At 45.4% G+C, this 22,488-nt stretch overlaps 1 protein-coding gene across 1 annotated transcript in view; it reads right to left on the minus strand.

Moving 5' to 3' along the window:
* Window positions 1–4,891: 4,891 nt before the first annotated feature.
* afap1 (actin filament associated protein 1) overlaps window positions 4,892–22,488 on the minus strand; it is a 71,736-nt gene continuing 54,139 nt past the window's right edge. Inside the window, exons 13-17 of the mRNA XM_076086866.1 lie at window positions 20,905–21,028; window positions 6,850–7,014; window positions 6,486–6,676; window positions 6,039–6,206; window positions 4,892–5,001 (exon numbers count right to left, since the gene is read on the minus strand). Coding sequence (XP_075942981.1) covers window positions 4,975–5,001; window positions 6,039–6,206; window positions 6,486–6,676; window positions 6,850–7,014; window positions 20,905–21,028 — 675 coding nt within the window. The 3' untranslated portion in view covers window positions 4,892–4,974. The remainder of the gene's footprint in view (window positions 5,002–6,038; window positions 6,207–6,485; window positions 6,677–6,849; window positions 7,015–20,904; window positions 21,029–22,488) is intronic.

A 22,488-nucleotide genomic window follows, 5' to 3' on the forward strand; every position in this document is an offset into this window, starting at 1 on the left:
GCTCTAAGTTGTTCAAACCGCACCAGGTCACCAGATGGTCAGTCTCCCACCTGTAAGCGGACTCATCCCCACCAGAGATGAGTCCAATGAGGGTGGTGTCATCCGCGAACTTCAGGAGCTTGACGGACTGGTGACTGGAGGTGCAGCTGTTGGTGTACAGGAAGAAGAGCAGAGGGGAAAGAACACAGCATGGGGGGAACCGGTGCTGATGGTCCGGGAGGCTGAGACGTGCTTTCCCAGCTTGACGTGCTGCTTCCTGTCAGACAGGAAGTCTGTGATCCACTTGCAGGTGGAGTCGGGCACGTGCAGCTGAGAGAGCTTGTCGTGCAGCAGAGACGGGATGATGGTGTTGAAGATTCACTGAACATTCACTATGGAACTACATTTCAGAGCTATATTTTGTTTCTTTGTTAGAGACGTGCTCTCCACATCTAGGTGACTCCACCACTCAGTGTCTTCTTCTTCAGTCTGTCCTGGTGCTGGAAAAACAATAAAACAAGCCATTATTGGGGGGAGAAAAAGCTCATAAACGTCTGTATTTCTTCAGGAAACTTAAAAAGAGGTAATTCCTGTGCTAATTTCTTGTCCACTTTTATATAGGAGTAATAGAGAGGAAACATTACAAACATGGGATGTACACAACACAGAACAGCAGGTCATTAAAACCGCCCAGAACATCACTGGTACCCATCTACTGAGCGTCAGTGATATTGATGACAAGAGGAGCCTGCAAAGATCCCACAGGATACTAAAAGACTAAACCCACCCATCCACAACCTGTTCACCCTGCTGCTGTCTGGAAAGAGATACTGAAGTATCAGCTGCTGAACCACCAGACTTCAGATCAGCTTGGATTCTTACCTTGGATTCTGGTTGGTCTCTCTCATTTAACATACACATCAATAACCTTCTGGCTAAAGTCAAAGCTAGACTGGGTTTCCTGTATCGAAACAAGGCCTCCTTCACACACTCTGCCAAATTCACCCTTGTGAAAATGACCATCCTTCCTCTATTTGATTACGGCGATATAATTTATAAAATGGCATCAAAGACCACCCTCAGAAAACTGGACACACTCCACCACTCAGCAATCCGTTTTGCCACATGTGCACCCTTCACCACCCACCACTGTGCTCTTTACAGATTGGTGGATTGGCCCTCCCTTCATACCAGGCGGCTACAACACTGGCTGCTCGTGGTCTATAAATCCATTTTGGGAATGACTCCTCATTACCTCTCAAATCTTCTGCGCATTTCTGACAGCAATCGGCATTTAAGATCCAGTGACTTCATTAGGCTCATCATTCCAAAAGTCCGTACTGTGTTTGGTCATAGCTCTTTTCATTTTGCCGCTGCAAAGGACTGGAACTCACTACAAAACACACTCAAACTAACAGCTCTCACCTCTCTCAACATGTTCAAACATAAGCTGCAACAAGTTATAGTTGACTGCTGTACTTGTTGACCAGCCCTCACTTCTCTTTCTTTCTTCCATTTTTTTTTTACAAACAACATCCAGTAATCTGCCTTTTATTTTGTACATAGTGTTTATTATTTTATCTAGGTTGTTTTTAGTCATTTTTCCATTGCTTGTCATACTGTATTGTATCTGTGTTGTTTGTGTAACTTGTGTGGACTGTGCTACTGCCTCTTGGCCAGGTCATCATTGAAAATGAGAATTGGTTCTCAATTGATTTTACCTGGTTAAATAAAGGTTAAGAAGCTTCTTTCCTCAGGCTGGGATAATAAAGTTTTGCTTTCTGTCTTTTTTATGGTGCAAAATGGGACTACAAACTGCATTTCGTTGTGCAACCCTGTTGTACGATGACAATAAATGAACCCATGTAACCTTGTTGTGGCTGCTTTGCATTCTGCTCTATGTATCTAGTTTTGGTGTCCAGGATTTTAGTCACCTGTCTCTGATGTCTGTATCCGCCCCGATACAATGGCGGTGAATGGATAGTCCACAGAATACATGGCCAATAGTTTTCTTGGGGAAATAGTCCCCATGGAAAGTGTCCACAGTGAGGTCTGTGGTCCATTCATCTCTATTGTATAGATGTCTCGTGTATGGATTTGTAGCATAGGCCACCTCCAACAGGAATTCATGTGAAATGTGATAAAGCACATACGGCTTTATGATCTATCCATCACGTGTAATTGATGTATAACTACTCACTATCACAGAAGGAAATCTATTGAATGTCTGTTTTCGTACAGATTTATTTTAAAAGAAGCTGTCGGTCTGTAATAACCCACATGTGCTTTATCACACATTAACGTGTAATATGGGTTTCACATGCGTTATATTCAACCTGACTATGTCTCTGGAACAGACTCTCAAGGTATTGTTCAGCCTACTTGAAATGACTGCTCTTTTGAGAAGACATGGTCCATTAAGTAGCTGCTTTGGAGTTTGCCCACTTGTCTGGAAATGTACCCGTTCCGATTACAGTATGTCCAAGGAGTGCCTCAACTCAGTTGATAAGCCTCAATGGACCAGAAGTCCTTAAAGCGCTCCGTCATGAGCTGGCTCACGGTTCAGAGGAGGGAGAACACAGAAAAAAGTTGGAGGTCAAAAATAATATACTAAATAGGGTTATTTACAAAACAAATGAATGAGATGCGAACAATCAGTAACATCTGTGATGTCTGAAACCGTGGGAGAGCTGAGAGAGGCAGAGGCAGCCTGTCCAGTTTTAAAGGATCATAACCCAGGTGAGCCGGCTCAGTAAAGACCTGTACCACCAGACAGGTAAAGTAGGCACTTTCATTTTATTTTAACGGATATTCATCACAACCCCACCAATAAAGCACACACAGTCATTTGTCGGGAAGTTTATTGATATATATATATACAAGCATGTCTGTCACCGAGGCGGAGACTGTCTGAGATATACAACAGAGTAGAAAATGTATAAGGTGCAAAAAACACAGAAGCATGAGTCCCCCCCCCACATACACACACACAAAGCCAAGCTATGTACAGCAGGTTCACATTATCAGACATCTTGCTCAGTTATAAGCCACGCCGAGCCAACAGGGAATAAAAATGAACGAGATAGGTGGAGCTATAACTCATTCGCTCCTGTCTTCATGCTAACATGCTGACTACACTCTAGCTCGCACACTTGTGGGGTATGGATTTGAAAACCGGAAGCGGATTAGAAAATATTTACATGAGCGAGGAGCAGTTGGTGCTCATGTGCTGTACGTATTGATTTCCAAACTCAAGCATTAGTGAACACTATTGCTACTTCTGTCAACAAAGCACCATGTACAGTATATTGAGCAGAATCAACATGACGAGCGTCACACAGCGTAGTGGAACGTTGAGAAACCTCCATGAAAATGTGACACTGACAAGTGTGTGTGGGTGTTTCTAAAAAATTTAAGTCACAGTCTCTAATTTAGCAGAACACACTATTTACAGCAAGTGTCTCTATTTTTAGTGCATCCAAGGAACATTCAAACCCATCTACATTACGTCGATGGGTTTGGAATGTGCCTTGGATGCAATTGAGCGCGCAAACACACACACACATATAATGCACAGAGAGTCAGATGACAGGACTACAGTAAAGCAGTGGCGTGATGAGAGGAGCTGGACCGAGGCTCTTGGATGAGGGACTAACATTCAGCCAGTTGAGGTTTCTGAGTTTTCCAACGACGGGCACCAAATCTGAGGGCTGCCACGCCTCGGCTTTTGAAAGCTAACACACACCGGCTAGAGTCCTGCTACAGCCCGATGCCAGCCATCAGCATCACACTAAGGGACAATTAAAAGAAGCATGATTACTCATTTACCTCTGAAACAGCATGGCTAAAACTGTACTGGGTGACTTGGAATACTGGCGGCTTCTAAGGTTAAACCAGCTTTCAGTGAGGGGTGACGATGAAGTGAGACTCTGATTATGTTCATTCCATTTGCTAGATTAAAAAGCTGAATTTGCAGTTGTAGCCAGACAAATCTGACAAATCTGTGGCTACTAGCATTTCACTTCATGTATCAGTCTAGTAGTTAGTTTTGTTCAATCTGTAGAGGGACACATACTTCTTAACATGGTCAGCAGGGTGTGCGAATCCTGGATAAGGAGCATCCTTTCTGTGTGTGATAATACTCATATAACATTTGTGAGTCAAAATAAGATATTCTATGCTTCACTCACCTCTGCAGATACAGAACATATGGACTGGTAGTGTTAGGTTGTTTCAAAGAAAACATACTTCATGTATAAATGTAATAATTAATCACTTTCTGTGTGTAAAAATGTCCTTAAACTGTCCTAACCATGACCAAGTAAAAACAATGAATGGCATCTTCATTTATGGGATGTCTCAATGTGTGATTTTAATAGAAAAGGTTCATTTTCTGCAACTACACTGCTTTGCATAAACCTGTCCTGTCAACATGTCTCAGATCAACCTCCATAATGGATTGTGTTTTTTACAGTTTGGGTGATCTTGAGAATAATTGTGCTTCTTGAATGAGCCCTTAGAGCTCAGCTGGTGTGAGTAAGATTGTTGTGATGTACTTTGTTTGCTGACGCTGACTCACATGACGGTGGAGGAAATGGGATTCTGTGGAGCGCCACAAATTCATCTCAAATATCTTTAAATACATCAACATAAATTAAAAAAATGGAAGCTAGTATTTCCACTAAACATTTACAAATAAATACTTGGTTTTGACCTTTTTGAAAACACACTGTCAATCAAAAAAAAGGTGACTGAAAAGAAAGTAGAGCGGACAACACAAGTGGCACAACTTAGTACATTCAGCATGCTCAATGAAAGACAGTTAAAAAGGAATGCTACGTCTGCATGTTGTGGCACCGACAGGATGTGAATGCTATGCTTGTGTGCTCCTCAACACACTCTGACTGTATGAACAGTTTTAAATAAATATATGCACAATTTCTGAAAATAAAAATGAAAGACATGAAAGTAGACTGAAGTGAGGGGCTGGCTGGTTTATGTGCCGGTCTTCTGCTCCCATTCCTGCAGAACAAACACAGAGAACCACCAGTTTACTACCACTCTCCATCTTTCAGGATAAATACTATCGTCTTAATCAGTAATACCAGTACAAGTGTAATAATTCTCATACAAATCAATCTAGACTCAAGCCTTTTAATAAATCAAGAAAGACAAAAGAAAACTTGTGTTGATGGAGTACCTAAACAAATTATTCAAATGTTCAAACCACCAACACCAATATTTCTATGGTTTTGTTCAGAACTAGATTGAACTGCCTAAACAATTTTCCCTGCACACAGACTGTGTGTACGAGAAGGCCCAGGAGCACCTCCACTCAGGACTTTCAATGTCAGCAAGGACATGATAATGTCTGTACTCATCTTCAACATTCATCCTGGTACACTGCCCTCACTACCAAACACAAAGCCAGACTGTCCTGCTAACTTATCAGACAACAAAATAATTGGTTCACCCCATCACTTGGTCAGTGATCCGGAAAGCTACTCTGATCAAGCAGGACCACATTCACCCCCCAATTCTTCCAGTCACTGGTCGCACTGGGAGGTCCCACTAGGGAACAGGAGCTGAACCCTGACCCGTTCACCATCAGAGTGATCGCGTGATACTTGTGTGTATCCATGGACACACTGAAGCAGGAGCTGATAAAGCTAATTCAATGGGGACAATTTGACAAGCTGGAGACAAATATTGAAATAAAGAGAGCTCAAGTTGTAGACTGTTTACATCCCTAAAATCATTATGGGAACTGTTCCAAAACACAGAGTATCATCTGTCCCTAAGTGCAGTCAAATACTGTAAAATATGTTCTGCACACTTAAACAGGACTGTGGCATCTAATATGGAAGCCAAAAAAGACCAAGACAGACCTGGTCAGCCAAACATTAACATGATTTGACAAGTAGAGTTTCAAGTCTGATCCATGACTACAGACACTACCGATACACTGGTGTAGTAAATGTAGATATCTGCTACAACTGGCCTGATATTAGCAAACGCTTATATATTGCTGTAGGCTGGTCTGCATTGTGAGCTCTGACCTTGGCCTTCCTGAGGACGTGTCCCCGGACTGGAGAGGCCTTCTGGCCCCCCTGCTGCCGGCGGAGCAGTGAGGCGCTGTTGACCGGCAGAGAGCAGGACTCTGTGTCACTGGTGTCACAGCTGGAGAAGGAAGAAGACTTCTGGGCCCGTCGCAGCGTCCCTGGGGACTACACACACACACACACACACACACACAGACACAGACACACAGACACACACACACACACACACACACACACAGACACAGACACACAGACACACACACACACACACAGACACACACACACACACAGACACACAGACAGACACAGAGACACACACACACACACAGACACACACACACACAGTAAGTTACTTAATTTCAACCAAGCAACATGTGATTTGTAAACTACTCTGGAGCATTACAGCAGCACAAATGAACCAGCAGACAGCACAGGTGGTCTGACCTGGATTCCAGAGGAGCCAGTTTTTGGTTCGATCGTGAGGCCCAGGGTGACCCCGCCGCTCAGGGCTTTCTTCAGGCTCTCCTTCACCTCAGACAGCTCCAGTTCCAGGTTGACCCGCTGCTCCTCCCTCTGCCTGCAGTCCTCCTCCACCTTCTTCAGTCGCTCCGACAGCGAGGCGTGTGAACGTTTGCCTAATGGAGGAGGAGAGGGGGATTTCTCTGTGAATGTTTATCACTGTAAAAAACGTGTACCTACCAAGATGTTGAGTAGAGAGGTTGGAGAGCTTTTTCCCAAACACTTCACTTCCCTGCTGCTTTAAATTTCAGACCTAACCTTTTCAATGACAAGCTCTTATTGCTCCTACCAGCAGCAGCTTCCACTGCAGTGCGCAGGTCTATCCTCTCCTTCTTCAGCTGGGTCAGGTGGTTCCTGATCTCCTGCTTCTTCTTCATCAGCTCTTCCTCCTTGGCCTGCAGCCGCTTGGCGTCAGCCTCAACGCGGTTCTTCCCGTACTTGCACTGCTCTGCATCTGCACAACAAAGACTGGGTGTGAAGAAGCTGGATCCAAGATTTTGAAGTCCTGCATGGCGGCCGTCATGCGAGCGGCAGCCGTTACCAAGCTAGCACTACTGCTAGCACTTTTGCTATCTCATTTGCTGATGTTGTTGTATGAGTTATTTTATTGTTAACCAACGTTGGACACATTCACGCATGACATGATGACTTATTATTGAAAATAAGGCTTGTTGTCTTTTGACTTTCTTATCTGGTTTTTCTTGAGTCTTTTTCTGGGTGACGGACTCACAACCGGACTACTTTATTTAGTTGAAGTAGACAACCTGAGAACTGGAGTGTCTGGAGGTTTAAAATAATCATTTAACCGTTTGCCTTTGTTTCTCACCGTGTCAACTTCCCCCAAATCTCAACAGTTAACTTGGTGACTAAAATGTTATTATTACCAATAGGAATCATTTTCAAAATTATAATAAATGACTCATGTTTTAATAAACTTGAATCATCCTTTAACTTCAGATCCCCTCTATCATTTATTTATTAGCATGTAAATGTATTTTAAAGTCGTTCAAAAATGCAATCAAGCTGGCAAAAATGTATCACTTAATTGTTAAAACTTAAACTTAAATCGATTTCACAGGGATGTTTTGAAGTGGGGTTGTATGAGGTACTTGTTAATGTATTACAAAGTAATGCACTGCTGTGGAAAAGTTGTATCAGTTTAAAGGTGCTCTATACGAGATTGTGAACAAAGCACAGAGCAGATTACAACACACAAACAGAGAGAGATACTTCATTCTCTGCTCAGGTAGACATTACTCCACTATATCTTATACACAATAATTGGTTGATGCTATTTTTAAACCTGAAAATTGTGAATATTGCACCTTTATGTGTATGCTATATGTAGAATATTTCTCAAGGGGAACTGAGCTGACAGGGAAAATGATTTATGCTCTCTTGAAAGACTTGTGATAAAAAAAAACGTATTTCACTTTCACTTCTCTGTTGAAAGATATTCTTAATACAGCACTTAAACTAAAATAGATTTTTTAGGTTTCTAAAATCAGTCTTCAGGCTTCTAAAAATACTTTACCCCTGTGCTGTCTGTTTCTCCATCTACTGTAGGTAGTGATGTGTCCTTCCGTGTTGAGGCTTCGAAGAGTGTGTCGAGTAATCCAGGAAGATTTTTGTGAAGCGCGTATCGAGGCTTGTGTTGGTGACGTTCGAAGCCTCGCGAGCCGGCCGTACCACGTGACTGATTCAGGAAATGGTTCGCGGGTTTGGCGTGCGATTCGAAATATAAGGGGCAGCGAAACGCAATGGACCCCCCCTCACATTGTCAAGTTATCCGTTTTTTAACTGTTAAATTATGTTCTTAATGTCTGCATTTTCCCAACTTGAAAAGGATGACGAGTCCACCTGAAGGATCCCAACTGGATTCCACTCAATAACCAAAGAACTTTTTCCCTTTCCTCCTTTTATTTTGGTAGGTTCAGTTCAGTTCAGTTCAGCTTAGCACACTTAGTTCTTTTAGCACACTCAGCTTATTAGCGCAGTGTCAGCTCCCTTACTGGCTGCCTCTTCAGACCTCTCAGACTCGTCAGTCATGCAGCGACGTCGCAGATCTCCACACTATGCGATCTTTGTCGGTACGGTGCTTGTCCGATTTTGGACCGTATTTGCTGCGACACAGCGCGTTACTGCGTCTCTGGTTATATTGACCTCCAAGCAGATTGGTTCCGCCCTGCGTTCCCTCCGAACACTCACACAGTCAGTATCAATCCCTTTACTAACGGCTTCATTTATTATTTTATTTACCATTAGTTTAAAATCCTTTCAGTTATTTATATTGTTTCTCTCTACATAAAAGAAAACCCCTGTTTGACTTGACACCTCCCACTCGATTTTCCCATGGAACCACTGGGCAGATCGCCAGCTTTAAAGGCAAACTTTGTGGTCCCAGTTCGGTGTTCTTGATCATCTTGAGATGCTGTCCTGACTTGACTCTCCATCTGTTCCTCAGCAGGTAGTAAGACAATCAACCGCCTTACGTCTCTGTGAAGGATGGTAGCTTGGACCTTTCCTTTCTGCTTGTCCAACGTTGGATGATTTTCTCTGGCCTTTAGAGCTTTCGTCACAGGAGCATGGTAACTTGGAATGATTCTGACGTTGACGTCCCTGACGATGCCTTTAGTGTCAGGATTTGTACTGATGACCCTGCCAAGCTTGAATTGCCCCCTCAGTGCATTTTGGTCACTTAGCCAGACAATGTCCCCAACAGCAACGTTTCTCTCTGAAGTGTGCCACTTGTCTCTTACAAATAGGTTGGGACCAGCGAACTGGCTCCAATGCTTCCAGAACTTGGTCACCTCTGACTGCATTGCTCTGAGTCTTTTGTAGGGGTAGCTGGAGAAGTCAAAAGTTTTGAAATCCCCACTTTGAGATGCCCGGCCAAGAAGGAGCGTGTTGGGTGTGATATATTGAATACAGTCTTCCCAGCTCTGTATCCTGGCGTCGATTGGGCGCTCATTTGCCAGGTTGGCTGCTATGTGAAGAGTTGTCTGGAACTCGCTGTAACTGAGCTCAGACTCCTTTCCAAGACTCTGAAGTGCTTTCTTTACAATTCGTACAGCAGCTTCCGCAGCACCATTCCTGTGTGGAGAATCGGCTGGGTGGATTTTCCACATCCACTCTGTCCCGTTTTTTGCCGCTGTCTCCTCAAGAGCTGCATTGTTTAGGCCGTCCAGGAATCTGTAAAGCTCCTCCAAGACTGGTTTTGCTCCAATGAAATTGGTGCCTGGATCTGACCAGATCTTTCTTGGGTGCCCCCTGAGTGCCGTGAACCTTTGGTAGGACATCAGGAACCCTTCTGTCGATAGAGTATTTACTAACTCTGTGTGGTTGGCTCTACTGGCCATGCAGCAAAAGACCACCCCCCAGACTTTTAGTCTCACTCTTTTCTTTACGTCATCTCTTACGTGGTATGGTCCGAAAAGGTCTACTGTTGTGAATTGAAACGGTGCAGCAGGTTCTGTTTGTTCTGGCGGCAAATCACCCATTACTTGTTGACATTTCCTTGCCTTTGCCTTCCTGCAGATCATGCACCCATCAACAATTTTTTGAGCGATCCTCCTTCCCCGTATGACCCATGCTCTCCTTCTCATCTTGAGCAGGGTTCCGGCCACTCCGTCATGACTTTCACTGTGGGCCTCCCGAGCTAGCAGTGTGGACACCCATGCGTCATAGGGTAAGATAGGGACCCCAACTTGATCTTCTTTAAAGATTTGCACTCTGCCACCACAAACCAATAGCCCAGAGTCTTTCTCTTTATAGACTGCTTGGGAAGGTTGTGCCCTCTTGTGCTGCCAGAAAGATGTCTCTCTGGGCATCTTCTCGTTCTCTTACTGAGACAACTCCTGCTAAAGAGACTGCCTCCCACTTTGAACTATTCAGGGCTTTCTTTTGTCCAATGAACTTTTTTGCTGCTCTCCAGATCCATGCAATCGTTTTGACAAATCGGGTTAAACTACTGAACCTCTTGACATCGACAAGGCCTCGGATGGCTGACCCTGCAGGTGGTCTCCTTTGTTCAGTTTGTGCCTGGTTCTGATTTTGTTCCGCTTTCTTTGCCTTGGCTCTCGTCAGCGCAGCAACAAATGCTTTCTTTTGCAACTTGTTAATGCTTTCTCTGGCAGCGGTTGCTAGTTCCTTAGCCGATTTGATTGGCCACTCATTCACTGGCAAACTTAGAAACTTTGGTCCATTTTGCCACTCTGAGTCCTCATCCAGGTCTTGAGAGTTGGCCCCTCTGGTGATTATATCAGCAATATTTTGCGGACCAGGGATCCACCACCAGTCTTGGATCCTTGTGCCATTTTGAATTTCTCCAATCCGATTTGCAAAGAATGTTTGATAGCCATAGCTTTCTCGCTGTACTCCACCAAGGACTGTTTGGCTGTCGATCAAATGGTACCACCACTCAACTTGGATTCGGCTGTGTAGCTCAAACTACCTTCTTAACCGTGAGGCAAACACAGCTCCACATCTCTGCCTTGACAGCATCACCTTTGCAGTCCAAGGGAGTTAATTTTGCTTTTGACTCAACCAGCCTAACGACTGGGCCCTGGTCTGAGTTCCACCTTAGGTACATCACTGCTCCATAGGTATGCTCGCTTCCATCGGAGAACGTGATTGCCCAAGGTTTCTCAATGTAGCATGGAGGCGTTAGTGCTCTGGTGAACATGACTTTGCCGAGTTGGATGTACTCTTCGAATAGCTTAATTACATCCTCCTTGAGGTCGTCTGAGAGTGCTGTGTCCCATGTGTCTTTGACTGGACATCTTTCGCTCTTTGCCTCTTGGAATGCCCTTCTCACCAGAATAGCTCCCTTTTGCTTAGCAGGAGTTACCAGGCCGACTGGGTCAAAGAGCCCTAAAACTTGGCTGAGCAGTTCTCTTCGCGTCAGGGGATTTCGTATCTGATCTCTGACATGTCCTTGATGAAGGTCCTGGCCAATTCTCATCTTTTTCTTTCTCTTCAAGAAATTGATTGCGATCATGACATGGAGCTTGTCTTCTTCGACCATGTAGCCCAGGCCGAGCGCCTTATTGTCATCATCGCTCATTTGGTTTGGCAGGACCATGGTCTTCGCCTTGGTCCTCTCAAACTTGTCCTTCCAACCCATCCTCCCACTTTGCCCAGAAAAGACCCATGGCTTGAGCTCGAAACCTCCAGCTTTCAAGATCTGCTTTACATTTGCTGTGATGGTTTTTAGCTGGTCCAGATCATTGTGGGATGTGAGAATGTCATCAACGTAGCTGTCCTCTTGTAGCACCTGACGCTCCTCGTTGAGGTGGGTGAAAGGAATGAGGTTAGCAGTCTCGCGCATTGCCAGCTGTGCAATGCACCCTGCCGGTTTGTCTCCGATGTTTACTCTCGTGATTGCATATTCTTCCAGCTCTTCATCCTCTGAGTCTCGCCAGAGGAATCTATGAAGGTGTACTTCCCGGTCCTCCAACCAAACAGAATTGTACATCTTTTTTATGTCACCCAGGGCAGCATGTACTCCACACCTGAATCTGAGAAGGACAGCGCGAATCTGGTTGAGGACATCTGGACCTTTCATTAGCAGATCATTCAAGCTCACACCTCTGAACTTCTGACTGCTGTTCCACACAAGTCTTACTGGGGTTGTGACAGAGTGTGGGTTAGGAGCAATAAGGTGACTCACATACCACACTGGCCCATTTCAGCCGTTTATTGCGTCCTTGGACAGTTTGATTGCAGCTCTTCGGTCAACCATGTCATGCACTTGAGCGGCATAGGCAACCCTCCACTCTGGTTCCTTGGCTAGCTGTCTTTCTGTCCTGAGAAACGTAGCCTCGACTGTTCTTTTATTGTTTGGCAGAGAGGCTGGATCCTCTAACCAAGGATATCGGGAATGCCAATGTGGTTCCTCGCTGTGGTTATCACCTGTGACATAGGTCACGCCTTCCTTTACTATTTCGAGTTCCCTCTCCTCAGCAAGAGTCATTTCTTTGCCACCTGGCTGGCATTTTCCACAGTGGCAACCCCCACATTTTGGCTCACATGCTGCACCAATACTGTCCCATTTCCACCACTCAAGGAAGTCCTTATTGGTGGTTGAAGTCCTTGACTCCTGAAACTTGGTGGCAACCTGTTTGTCCGGTAGAAGTCTTACTGGTGTCCTGCAAGTGAGCTCCTCGTACTTTACAGCCGCTACTCTCATTGACCTCGCAAAGTGTGTCTTGGACATGTGGGCTGACACAGTAAGTTCCTCAAAGAGGTCTGGATGCGTTCCGCCGACCGTCTTTCCAAGTGGTCCGTCCCACAGTACGAGATTTCCAACAGCTTTGGTTCTTTGTGGTGCTAGTTGACCTTCTCTATGACTTATGAGCAAATTTATTTCTTTGGGTCTCACAAGTTCATCAAGTGGTATGTCTGGGAAGAATTTGTGCAGCTGCTCCGGTGTCACATTTTTGTGGACATTTGCAATGCTGTCCAGTCCATAACAAACCAATTGATGGGGTTTGATAGTGCCCTTGGGAGTCTTTACTCTGATCTTTAGAAGATACCGCCTTGTCTCCACACGAACCTTCATCCCTCCAACTCCATGGACGACGAGAGTCATTTCTTCACTCCTGAGGTTCAGTCTGCTTGCAGCCTCATGGGTTATATAATTTGTGTCTGAAGCCAAATCAATCAATCTTCCGATCTTTTGTCCAGCATTAGCTGTGACCTCGAGAAGCATCATAATTACTGGTAGCTCTTGCAATCCACTTTCCACTAGAAGGCTTGGTTGATCTTGTACAGTGCTGAAGGCTCTTGAAGCAGTGTTGGAAAAAACATCGCGACATTGTTTTGCCAATTCTGGTGAAAGTTTGTTGAAGAACTCTTGATTATCTGTATATTTCCTCCTGGCTTTCTCCCCTTCTGGGCCATATCTGTGACTTTTCTGACTCATGCTGTTTCTTTTCACCTCAGCATTGGGGCACAGGTAGTAGTGATGCCCAGGAGCATGCTCATCTTTGCAGCCTTGGTTTTTACACAGAAAGTCAGTTTTGCAGTATGAAGAGTCATGAACCTGAAGACACCTTCTGCATGCTCCCAACTTTCTTACTGCAGCCTTCTTCTCTCCCAGCTTCAGTGCACGAAATTGTCTGCAAAAGTAGAGCTTTTTCTTATGCTTTCCATCACCACAGACTACACACCCTAAATGGTCATCGTCTGATTTGGTAGACTTGGTTCTAGCATGTCTTGGCTCCCAACTGGTCTCTTTTCTACTTGGCATATATGTTTTCTTGCCCTTTGAGGAATGTCAGGAGACTGTCAAATCGATTCTCTGGTGCCACTGCATTTGTCCTGTCAGAGACATAGACTAGCCACTCCTTCTTCAGAGTTTCTGGAAGTTTGCTTTCAATTGACTTTGTTACCAAAGGATTTTTGATTGCGCCTGTGTCTCCAAGATCGTTCAAATCTTGAAGTGCCTTCTCCACAGCTTGGATTAATTCCACTATTTTCCGTGGCTGATGACTTCTGACAGCTGGCATTCTCTGCAACTCCTCCACTATTTCAATGGCAATAGCAATTTGATTGCCATAGCGGTTCTCTAGGACTCGGAAAATATCACCTGCAGTGGTATAGGTGGTAAGGTGAAGGTCTCTCGTGACTTTGTCATCCAGACTGTCCAGTAGTTGAAACTTTTTCACCTCCATTGAACCGGTCGGCTCACCCTGCTTCTGGAGTGCTTCCCAGTCTTTTCTCCACCTGTGGAAGTCACGTTTATTTCCACTGAACTTTGGAAGGGCTGTAGGTTTCAGTCTGATGGTGGTTGGCATGGGGTAATTTGAAGTCATGGCCCCAAGTGATCTTTCAGCATCCTCCTTTCTCCTAGCCTGTATATAGTCCGCCTTTCTGGAGACCAACTTTGGAAGGAGGAGTTGAAGTCCTTTTAAGTTGCCCTGAAAGTCCCCTTGCTCACTTTTGGGGATCCATAGTTTCCACCGACTGTGCACCTCCTTTGCAGTCTTTACCAGTCCTTGCAGCAGCACAGTCACACTCGCTCTCTGCTGCCTGTAATGCTGTTGACAATTCAATCTTCCCAAAGTTGACCCAAAGTGCTTCCTGAATCAGACTTCTGGTCTTCTTTAATTTCATCTCACACTCATCGGAAGTCCTTCCTAGGTCGGCTTTTTGCTGTTCAGTTAATACAGCATATTCATCTGTATCCAGCTCCGCCTCCAGTTCAGCAATGAATCCAGCCTCCACATCTTCATTCGCTCCCATGACTTTCTCAGCTTCGATTTTAAGCTTATTGAAACTGTCTCTGAGCTCCTCTTTAGACATGTCCTCATGAGTCTTGGTAATGCTGTTGACCAGACGTGTAAACAATCTTTTTGCTGTGGTTCGCTCCACCTTGAGTTGTTCTACTGATTTCCCAGTAGCTTGATCCGCCATGTTTAATTTCAATCTGCAGGTTGATTTCAGGCGAGACGGTAATACTCTTCCGTTTTCATGTATCTTTAGTTGATTGTCTTCCTTCCCCAGGATTCCAGTTTACTGCTCCTGCTGTTCCAGCTGAAAGCTCCTGGTTTGTCTTGTCCTGGTTCTCCAGACTTTCCAGTTCCCCGGCCTTGCGGTTTTTTACTGTCAAGTTATCCATTTTTTAACTGTTAAGTTATGTTCTTAATGTCTCCATTTTCCCAACATGAAAAGGATGACGAGTCCACCCGAAGGGTCCCAACTGGATTCCACTCAATAACCAAAGAACTTTTTCCTTTTCCTCCTTTTATTTTGGTAGGTTCAGTTCAGTTCAGCTTAGCACACTTAGTTCTTTTAGCACACTCAGCTTATTAGCGCAGTGTCAGCTCCCTGCCTGGCTGCCTCTCCAGACCTCTCAGACTCGTCAGTCATGCAGCGACGTTGCAGATCTCCACACTATGCGATCTTTGTCGGTACGGTGCTTGTCCGATTTTGGACCGTATTTGCTGCGACACAGCGCGTTACTGCGTCTCTGGTTATATTGACCTCCAAGCAGATTGGTTCCGCCCTGCGTTCCCTCCGAACACTCACACAGTCAGTATCAATCCCTTTACTAACAGCTTCATTTATTATTTTATTTACCATTAGTTTATAATCCTTTCAGTTATTTATATTGTTTCTCTCTACATAAAAGAAAATCCGTTTGACTTGACACACATTTTGTGGACTTGGGACTTTATTGCGCGTTTGTTTGCAATCTATTCGAGCATCACAAACATCATTCATTAATTTATTCAATTCAAAGCTTCACACACCAAAGCCATGGTGTCATTATAATCATTCTGCCTGTTTTACATTTATTGTCCACTTGATGCACAGTAGAGCAAATTAAGCGCCATGAAGCTTCAGCCCATGAGTGAACCAATTTGATGGAAAGCTTCAATTCTTCATGAAGCTTCATCTCACCATCACTAACTGATACACTGACTATGGAGTACCTCATACAACCCCACTTCCAAACATCCACACCATCACTTTAAAGATCTGAGCTCTGGACTTGAAACCAAAACAGGGCTGAGAGACCCCAAAGACCCCCTGTGTGATGGTGCCTGTCGTCTATCTGAAGATCTTCCTGAACAAGACCAAAACAGAGAAGGAGAGCCGTGCATTTATTATCAGGACACTGTAAGACATGAAGTGCCCAGAAACCCAATGAACCCACAGCCATAACCCTTCAACACATAGTCATTACCCCAGGACCCTCACTGGAAAAAGACTGAGGGTAACCATCCAAAGGTCGTGTGTGTATGTGCATGCATGTGAACTTTGCGTTTGAGAAATCACTCAATCAAACCACAGCTGACATTTTCAAATTCAATCTGACACTGGAAATGTGAGAATTGTGTGGCACATCTTTGATATTTCCATTCTGACATTCAGAGGAATGGCAGGCTACACAAGCGGTTACAACCCTCCTGGTTCACACATTAGAAAGAAATGTAGTTTTATAAAGTTTGTTCAGGAACAGGGCCACGCCCAGAACACCGCTCATGTCCTCTGCACAGAGTATTTAAGCACAACGAACTCGTCTACTCCCTCTTCGACTCTTGTCTTCACATGACGTACGACAGACGCTCTCTAACTCAGCAGACGCTCCATCCCTACACCCCTCTACCTACACCCCTCTACCCCCACCCCACATCCAGACGAGCAACGCTCTCTGACTCAGCTTTCATACGACTCAAGACAGACGAGCAACGCTCTCTGACTCAGCAGACGAGCAACGCTCCATCCCTACCCCACGCTCCTACCTCGACCCCTACGAGCAAACGCTCTCCGACTCAGCTTCAAGCTTTCATACGACGCAAGACAGACGAGCAACGCTCCCTGACTCAGCTTTCATACACTTCAACTCGAGGCACGAAAGACAAACAACATATTAAAACCGCTTACCTTTCACGAAGGCTCTCCTCAACCCTTCCGGACGACCAGCCATATCCCGAAGCTCCCTCTTTTTCTCACCACGCTCGCCGCTAGCAACTTCGGCTGCGTTTAGCCATCCACATTCCCCGCAGCCCTCGACAACCATCCTCTGTTAACTCCGAAGCCGTCCGCCCCGCCTTCCAACAGCCCGGGGGGGGGGGGAGATCCCGATTCGGAATTCCATCCTTCGACCCTAATCCTCTCAATTCTTCACCCACGCCGCTCTCCCGACAGCCGGAGTTCCAGGCGTTCGAACGACCGGTAAACCACCGTGACCCTCTTTCGCCATTCCGAGGCCCCGACAGTCTCTATATATTCCACTTCTCCGAGTGGACAGTCTCTCAAACGAAGAAAGCAATCATCCAACGCAACAGTCCGTTGCAAAGCGCAACTTTCCAAACTTTTCAAGCACCTGTAGCACAACACCCCTCTCGCGCTCCGAGCCTCCACAGCACTTCCGGGTTCCCGGCACCTCGTCAGGCGCGCGCCGATGACGTCATGATGCAGCGGAAGAAGCCCATCCATCTACATCAGTCCCTCCAGAGGGCCAGGTTGTATACTCTGATTGTGAATCTTTAATCTGATTTTAATACGGCCAATAAGTACCCTATTAGGGTAATGAGACCGGTACCAAGGCTATGAATCGATCCTCTCCAAGACAAGCCACGATTAAATATCTGTCAAACCGCATGCAGGAGTCAGATATACGGCGTTCAGGAGAAGGTGTTTTAGTGTAAGTTAGGCTGCTGCTTCCAGTCTGCTGTCGGCCTCAACTTAGATATGTTTAGAGAAGGGCAGTCGACTGCATCCTGCCTTAAGTCGTCCCATGCCATACTGACTCTGGCCGTCAAGCTCCCCCCGTGCCAGAGACATCTCCTCACAATGTTTTCCCCTTAACTTCACGATTAACCCAGGCACATCCATCCCCCCATCCTGGCATCCTTTCATGTTCTGTTACTTCTACCTTCCAGGTTCCACCCATCTCGGCCAACTTCGGCTAACTCCTCCCACCTCTAGCGGCTACCCCAGCTGCACAGACCGCTCCAACAACAGCACAGGTAGGTATATGGCACAGCTAAGGGAGCAGCTCGGGGTTGGTTTTCTTTCCACAGCTCCGCCAGCAGACAATTCCAGCAGGAGGAGATCCCCGAGGGATATCGTCCCTCCACAACGCCGCTCTTCCACCCCCTCGAGATCCAGCCGCTCGAGCAACGGCCAAAACCACAGCGACATACATCCCGCATTTCAGAGTAGACAGTCTCTCGACTGAAGTATGCACTCACCCAGCTCAACATCCATTTCCACCAGTCCGACAGAAAAGCAAACTCTTCAAACTGCTCACGGCCGCTCGGCACTACACCTCCCTCGATTGCCGAGCCACCAGCGCCAGCCGCTACATCGACGCCCAGACAAGCCCGGTCACTCACACCAGCCCCTCTAGAGGGCCAGTCCGTATCGCACCCCCTCCTTACTCTCTCTGCATCAGGGATATCGCACCCTGCAGCCTCTTTTCCCCAATCTGCATTTCCAACCCACGCACATACATCCTTTCATCCCAGGATCTTTTCCTCTTCCCTTGCTCCTGCCTTTCCATTCAACACAACACAGGCTATCGACCACCGGTAACCACATGAACCTCGCCCAATTATCGAGCCATCCACACGCAATCCCCACATCTCCTGGGAATTGCTAAACAAGCTCCGTCACTGCACCCAAACAGCCACTCCCCACCTGAGCAGACATCACCAGCACCTCCAAGTCCTTATCACTGATCCCAACTACCGGTACCTTTTCGTTTCTTTCGGAAGGACGAGTATTACTCCGCCATGCGTCCGTCCAAGAGCAGCCGGAAAATTGCTTACCTGAATCCGGACAAACGTCTTGTCACCGCAACCTCGGTGCATCTCTTAATTCTACTGTCTTAATCACCACGGTCATTATCGTGCTACCTACTGCCACCTACTGGCATGGAAGAGTATTTAATTACGTAGCCAGCTACTATGTTGCAGGCCCAGACGCTCAACCATGGCCTTCTTCAAACCCAGCACACGGTCTAAACACTCGGCTTTCCTCCACCAGATAAAATAAATAAATAGAATCAATAGATTAAACAAATCCTCCTTGCCACACATCCCGTTAGTCCCTGCCGCCGTTACAAACCTCCATGACCAAGTCACACTTGACGAAGCATGTAAACCGAGCTAAACTGACACCAGTTATTCTCGGCATCTCCATCTTCCACGACGAACACATCACTAAGCCGAAGACATCCAGCTTTTCACAGACGCAGCACCCTCGATCAGCTTCGACGGCTTCTACAGTGACAATCGGTCCTTGGCCTCTTGAATTCTCATCCCCCACACCTTTCTCCGCGATCTACGAAACGCATTCCATAGTCATAGTAGCCATTCTTTTGGGGCATGAACGGTCCATTAAGACCATTGCCATCCACTCGGAATATCCACTAAACGGCTGCCCCTCACTTCGAACGCCTCACCTGCGGCATCCTCACCCTCAGCTCAGGTCATCCGTCTCCCTTCATGGACAAAGCATTAAAGTCCACGTTCTTGCCAGCTTCTTTCGCTGCTCCGAGTTCACCACCTTGAACTCCATCCGTCCCGACATGCCACCGCGTCAGACATCACATACATCCTCCCGACACAGTCGTCTATCACCTCAAATGCCGCAAGACCAACCAATACGGTCCACCTCAACCCATCTACCGTTTCCGACCAGACTCTTACTCGAGTCCGTACGAACCCATCCGCGACTACTTAAGCTCAAATTTCAGCCAGCCGAACTCCCCGCAAGATTTCCGTTGCGGTCTCACCAGCACTTTCGCCATATCTTGGCCCGATCCACCTCCACCGCTTCAAGCCAAGGAATTTCCAACCACACCCTCAAGATACGCGATTGTTGGTCTTCCCCCGCGTACCTCTAATAAGTTCGTTCCAACCCGAACAACTCTAGAAACTGCCATCGGCATCAGTCTTTATGGAGCTATCTTTTGGGGACTCTGCTCCGCCAGAGCTTCCGAAGAGATGGCCCCCACCCTACAGTCTCCAGTCCCCCCGTTCCCGCCAGTTGCCGGACATCAACGATCCCCCATCGGTCGCCTAACCTTCTTTCTATGAACCCTCCTCATTTCTTCTTCCTGACATCCCTTCATCCCTCTACCCTACATCCCCTCATCCCTCTACCTCGATCCCTCTACCTCGACCCCTCATCCCTCGACCCCTCATCCCTCATCCCCTACCCCTCATCACATCCCTTCATCCCTACCCCCACATCCCATCATTCCTCTACCCCCCTTCATCCCTCTACCCCTACCCTATATCTATTTCATCCCTCAACCCCTTCCGCTTCTTGAATCTAACAATCTTTCCACTATGCAATAAACCTCTCAAAACTCATACTGTTATTGGTGTGGTCCTTGTTAGTGAAAATACTATTCTGAACCACACGGATTAACACGTGTCACCGTCTCCCAACTATCTGGGCTTCTGCTATCACGTCTGTTAGAGCGTTACCTCAACGTTGGCAGGAGGCTTCAGTCTGGCCCGCATGCGTCACATGGATCGTCTCAAGGGTAGCGTAGGTTTTAGGCTTTTAAGTCATTCCTCTTTAAACCAACTGTAATTTTGACATCCTGCATTTTTCCAATCTGCTGTGGAGTGGACTTTTGCAAGAAAGAAATTGGCGGTGGTGAGGGTGGGACTCTCACTTACAAGACAGCTGACTGGGAAAGGTGGTCTGCGTTGACATTTTAATGCTATTCCAATTTTTATATTATTTACAAATTACACAAAAGTTGACTTTCTGTCCTGCCTTTTACTGTTTTAGTTTGTTAAGTTCTTCTGATATCAACCCTTTAGTCCCCAGTGAAAATAATGTGAACTCTCTTTTTGTAGCTACTTACTGGAGCCGTTCCGTTTCAGAGAAGCTGTCCCATTCGTCCCATTGACTCCATTCTTCTTGGTCTGGTTCTTTGGCTCTGTCTTTTGTTTGGATGCCGTCCCATTGGGCCCCTTCTTTCCCTTCAGCTGATTGGAGAAGAACAAGGAGGAGGAAGACTTTTCAGATCTCTCAGAAAAGTTAATACTTAACTGTAATAAAGCTACACACATACATAGAATTTGTCCCAACAATTGTACCGAATCAAACTACTAAACAAGATGGATATGATGCAGTTTAAAAGACTATAGATTTGTATTCGACTTGCTTACAATCTACAAAGCACTTGACTGGTATATTTTTGCTCATTGTTTATTTTTATATACATTTATATACAGCATATACCTATTTTTTCACCAACTTGTATGTACATAGTAGTTCTGTTTGTTTAGCTTGTTGTGCTTGTTTCTATCTGCCTATAAATGGAACTGTGTTTAAGCACATTCAGAGAAACTTAAAATCTAAGTCAAATTTAGTTTTTGTGCACACACTCATACTTTTAAAACATAATTCTGAATCTGAAAGAATTTAGGAAATATTTTAAAAAGCTGGTACTTGTATAATCAACTTTAACCTTAGAATATTAGGCTATTAGAATAAAAGTTAATTTAAATAAGAATTTAAATTATTCTCTCTTTCTAAAATGTAAGATGGGTTCCTTAAGCTGCAGTCATGTATTTCTTTTAACACTTGGGGGCAGTACAACAAGCTAAAAACACAACATGGACAAAATACCAGCTTAAAGAAAATTGTGCACACCCGAAGAATATGGGGTCAATATTCATATTTCACATGTGTCTTGCTTTTTTATTAAAGTAAATCTTCTTTAAATTATGGAGCTACAGACTAAGGTAAAGGTATCAGAGTATAACTCAAATTCTACATTCCACAGTAATTTAATAACATAAACATTCCTATAGCCGGATACATAATCTCAGCAACTATGTTCATATTGCTAAAGCACATTATATTCAACAGCTGATTGTATAATAATACTTATTAAAAAGTGAGACAGGTCCATAAAATGTCTGCAGAATGTCCTTGATTGTAATGAAACGTGGGTCAGTGGGTTTGTCTTGCTGAAAAGGAGACAGCAGGAAACTTTGAAAAAACATAATAAGAATAAAAATATCCTCCTAACCCAACTCCTCCTAGCGGCAGGGATCTATCGTTAAAAACTCCAAACATCAAGACTGCCTGCAGTCTGTTGAACACCTCGTTGGATGAGGATCTACTTCTTATAGTGGAGCGGTACTTTGTGGTCTTGGAGGCGATGTTAACACCCCTTGGCCACGCCACACACAGCACCCACATCAAAGTGTTGGAGCTCCACGTAACACATGTGGCCGTAGAGGCAGGGTGGCACTCAGAACAGGGCTGTATAATATAAAACACACACACAGCTGACGCTCACTGTCGAGGAGAGGAGGGAATTACACTATGTGGGATAACCGCACACAAACAGTCCAAACAGTACTCTGATGTACACATACTACACGCAACACACAAAGAAACAAAGATCTGGTCAAAACAGAAGTACTTTCAGTAT

Source organism: Anarhichas minor, unplaced genomic scaffold (genome assembly GCF_050575085.1).
Source record: "Anarhichas minor isolate MPS153535 unplaced genomic scaffold, ASM5057508v1 ptg000009l, whole genome shotgun sequence".
Classification (NCBI taxonomy): domain Eukaryota; kingdom Metazoa; phylum Chordata; class Actinopteri; order Perciformes; family Anarhichadidae; genus Anarhichas; species Anarhichas minor.